Genomic DNA, 4,517 nt, shown 5'->3' with positions numbered 1-4,517 from the left:
ATACAGATCCAACGTCTCCTAAACACACGCTGGCCAACCAAACCCTAGCATCGTGCAGCACACTCCCCTCCCTCTCCCTCTCCCCGATCCGTGCGGCGCCGCCTCCCTCTCCCCGACCCAGATCTCCCTCCCCGACCCAGACCTCCCTCTCCGCCGTCCCAACTCCTACCCCGCCGCCGGCCTCCCCCCAAGCGCTGCTGCTCTTGACCTGCAACGACCAACGACGACGGCCCCCCGTCGCTGCCCCTTCCTTCCCCATCCCGCCGCGGCGAGGAGATCCATTCCCGCCGCCGTCGTTGCCCCCGCCCCCTTCTCCCCGATTCAGACCACATCCTCCCACCATAGCTCGCCGCCGGGCCTCCTCCTCCCCTCCTCGCAGATCCAGAGCACAAATCCAAACAGCACACCATTCGCCCGTTGGCTTCCCCCCTCCCTTCCCCTCACGCGCGCGACCTCGTCGTCGGCGGCGGCTCGGAGATCTCGCCTTCCCGCCGGCAGCAGCCATGGACGCCGTCGACTCCGTGGTGGACCCCCTCCGCGAGTTTTCCAAGGACAGTGTCCGCCTCGTCAAGCGCTGCCACAAGCCCGACCGCAAGGGTAAGGACCAAAGACTCACGCCTGCTCGTCTAGATCCGGTTTGTTTTCCTCTTTCGCCAGATCTAACGCTGATTGGGCGCGCAGAGTTCATCAAGGTGGCGGCGCGGACGGTGATCGGATTCCTCGTCATGGGGTTCGTCAGCTTCTTCGTCAAGCTCATCTTCATCCCCATCAACAACATCATCGTCGGCTCCGGCTAGGTGCGAACGCGTCTCCTCCGATCCCGTCTCCCTCTTGTTTGCACGGTTTAGTTAGACTTGGGTCCTGTTGTCTCGCGCTGTGATCTGTTGGATCTGCGGTGTGCACGCACAGTCCTGCGATCTGACCAATATTTAGTAAGCTAGATTTTAGTAGATCCTTTTTTCCTCCAAATAGACCTGCCAATTTCTACCTTGTTAGGAGAATTCGGATGAGTCAAGGGTAATCAGCTGTGGGGAACTGGGGTCATGCTTAAGTCATTGCCGCTAGTTGCCTCCGCATGACGAATTGGGGGCATAGGCTGGTTCCTCACCACACAATTTGGGAAGAGAGGAGCTTTTGCAATGTTTCGCTGTTTCTGCACATACCACCAGTTCGCCCAAGTTGGTGTCGATTCAGTGCATCTAAATTGGCACCTACTGAGTAGACAGGTTACATACCAATGTTTGTCCATGGTTCGTGCTATGTGTCGATGTATTCTTCATTCTTTAATGCACCTATGTTCACGCATGGCCAGCTTTATGTATTCACAATATAAAGTTGATCTATACACGCATGGCAAGCTTTTGTAAAATAAGAAAATAGGTAGGAGTCAAAATATTGTAGGACACGTGTTATGCAGTGTTGATCTATACTTTAATGCACCTGTGTTCACGCATGGCCAGCTTTATGTAGCAGTGTCGCGTGTGACCTCAAAAAGGCTTTGAAAATCCTGATTGAAAATGAAGATGGTACTACTGATTCTCACACCAGGAACATTGTGTTTCCTGAGCTCTTCCAATCCATTTCTTAGAATCCATGCTGGTGGTGTCTTCTACAATATGTGCATTATTCTATTTACCATGTTAGCTATGGCCGACCAGTCTGTTCTATCTGTTTCATGTGGTTGTCCGATATGTGTGGTGCCAACTGCCATTTCTTTGCTAGCTGATGTCAATAGTCTTTTGGTTCATACAGCTTAGTGCCTCATATATGAATGCTCTTTCTGGGTTTTTCAATTTCTCTTCCCCCTATCTTTTGCTGACTACACTGATTATATGCCTGTTCTACACCGATGCTCTTTTTTTATGCTGGTCCTATGTCATGGGTGTTAATATCTACTACCTATTTACTGCTTGTTGTGCAAAATCTTTTGGTTATTGTAAATCATTCCCTGCTGTATAAAGTTTGGTTTTAGTCTGTTGCATTTTGTTGGTTCCTATCTTGTCAATGTATACAACAATATGCTTTCTTGGTGGCCATTTGTGCTTCACATTTTTTGGGTATGCTACTTCTCTAATGAGTGGGTGCATCTCTTCTTTGTTTTATCATTCTATATTGTTTTCCTAACCTTTTTGGTATTCTGCTTGCTCCTTGCAGATGGCAAGCACCATTTTGTTGGTTCCTGTCTTGCCAATGCCTACAGCAATGTGTGCGTCCTCTGTCTCATCTGCGGCATTACCGTAGGGCAACTCATAATGGGCCTATCAAGCATACTGACCTTGTGATGATAGATAAAGAGGTTGATTTCAGTGCCATTCTGATAAATATATTTTTAGCCCTATGAATTGAAAAATGAGTGCTTCTTGGTTGTTTCTGTTGTTGGTCCAGAAGATTCTTGGTGCTTTTAGTGCAGTACTATACTATGCTCCTTGGCACTTCTTGCTGTGTTAACTAAATGGTTTAGCCCTGCGCTTCATAGAAGCAGTTTTAACTAAATGTAATGAACTAATTAAGTGCCTTCTTTTATTGTTGGCTAATCCTTTGGTTTTATCGCATGCTACATTCTACTCTCTCCATTCCTAAATATAGGTCTTTCTAGACATTTCAAATGGGCTACAACATACGGATGTATATGATGATATGCTACCACTCTAATAAGTCCAAGCACTATAAACCCTATGAACTTAATAATGATACTCTGCATGCTATGAGTAAAGTGCTCTATTTTCTTGCGTCACCTTGTATGAATGAGTATATCGTCTTAACTATCTGGGGACAAAAATCATTTTATTAGCTGAATTTGTGTTATCTTTCTAAAGAACTTGTCCTTTTTTTGAATGTTCTGTTCATAATATATTGGCTCCAGTGTTTTGATTCTTCTCTTCTGATTCATGTAACAGGGCGACGGCCGAAGGCATGATGATAGTTCTATTGCTGTCCTAGTGTAGCGAAGGTAGCCTAGTCGACTATGGTCGCGTAGTTAGTCATGCATACAGTTTCATCTGACTGGAGCAGGAGCCCAGTTTGTGCTGATTGTCAATTCTCATTGTGATTGTCCCTATATCTATGTGACTGATTGTATTTGTATCTGTGTTATAACTGTGTCATGACAGAAGGAGCCCAGTATATTTGTATGACTGTGATTGATTCTCGCTGTTGTTATTTGAAATATTACTTGTGTTTTCTGTCTGTTCTTATTTAAACATGGTTATTTATTTCTGTCAAATTGTCAAATTGTAATCTGAATAATATGATGCTACCAAAAGGGTCCCACTTTAATAGAACCTGACAACTGGGACCCATCTGACTAGTGGACCCTTCTTTTGGGAAAAAAGAAAAACTAAATTCGTTTAGACAAAAAGGCCACAACCCAACAATAAAAAGGCTGCAATATTGGACTTGGCCCATGAACCCAACCAAAAATTGACAGACAGAAAAAAACACAAATAGGCTGAATTGTTGGGCTAGGCCCATGTAGAAAATCGAATTGGACCGGGCTGAATCTTGTGCCACATCAGATTGCCACGCTGGATGCCTACGTGGCCTGGGGAGGTTGCTAGTGACCAAAACGCCACAGTAGACGTATTTTGGTCATAAACGTCTTCGACCATTCCAGAAGAAAGGTCGCTATAGTCAGTTTATGACGGCCAGCTTTTGACCTTATGTTTTTGGTCACAAAAAGGTCACAAATGGAAATTTGTGACCATTCAGTGACCAATAGTGGTGGTCACAAGTTGACATATTTGTTGTAGTGCATTGTTTTAACAAATTTAGCTGATTGATCTCCTAAAAAAAGAGCAGACCCCATTGAAGACGGGAGTGAGGTACAACAAGGCCATTTCCGGGGTGTACTCAACGAAGATCTGGCCAATGGGCCCACCCTATGCAGTTGGCCCGGTTTTGCTGAGCGTCGACAAACGGACACTAGAAAATATTTATCATTTTCTTTTTTATAATGCAGGAAGTGTTTTCCAATATTCATAGACAGGAACTTGGTAAACACATTTACTACCTTTGTCAAGTGTAACACTCAGCAAAGCTCCCACCATTGTTTTTCTTAATTTAATTACTAAAAATCCTTGAAATAGATAGATATGGTAATTCAACATGTCTAATACTTCACATATGACAGCATGTTTAACTGAAGAAACCGTTGCATCTAAGGTATATATCCACATACATGATCCTTCATATATAACAATGGATAGATATAGCAAGTCTTATAACCAAAATAACAGGAGTTCTTGCTACTTGCAAACTAGGGTATCCACAAGTCGTACCCTCAACAGCTACAACAGGCATATACTACGATAGCAACCTACAAAAGGCGGCAACTACAGTCTATGCGCAGTGAGCCACCGTCGCCTAGAAGAGCGGTAAGCCTGCACATAGGCGTCCACCTCTAGCGGCATATCCTTGCAGCTTGGCATAGGTACCGGTTGCACCATCGCCATCACATCGACCTCCATATCACTGTATGGGATCCTCAAACTCCGCCTCGTCAATTGCCTAGAGAAGGG

General features: G+C 45.1%; 1 protein-coding gene across 1 annotated transcript; it reads left to right on the top strand.

Moving 5' to 3' along the window:
* The first annotated feature begins 361 nt into the window (after positions 1-361).
* Positions 362-797, top strand: LOC147983350 (protein transport protein Sec61 subunit gamma-like). The gene is made up of 2 exons (XM_087539485.1): positions 362-597; positions 682-797. The coding sequence occupies exons 1-2, from the start codon at positions 504-506 to the stop codon at positions 795-797; spliced, it is 210 nt and encodes a 69-aa protein (XP_087395611.1). The 5' UTR covers positions 362-503.
* The last annotated feature ends 3,720 nt before the right edge of the window (positions 798-4,517 follow it).

The sequence above is a fragment of the Triticum urartu genome, chromosome 2A (genome assembly GCF_056163025.1).
Source record: "Triticum urartu cultivar PI428250 chromosome 2A, HENAU_Tu73, whole genome shotgun sequence".
In the NCBI taxonomy this organism is placed as follows: domain Eukaryota; kingdom Viridiplantae; phylum Streptophyta; class Magnoliopsida; order Poales; family Poaceae; genus Triticum; species Triticum urartu.
The sequence above is the reverse complement of the archived record's forward strand: the minus strand, read 5'-3'. Positions and strand labels throughout refer to the sequence as shown.

Bases quoted from the DNA above. Each gene is read 5' to 3' on its own strand.
- LOC147983350 (XM_087539485.1), top strand. From the start codon at position 504: ATGGACGCCGTCGACTCCGTGGTGGACCCCCTCCGCGAGTTTTCCAAG. The intron at 598-681 runs GTAAGGACCAAA...TTGGGCGCGCAG, and splicing joins CCACAAGCCCGACCGCAAGG to AGTTCATCAAGGTGGCGGCG.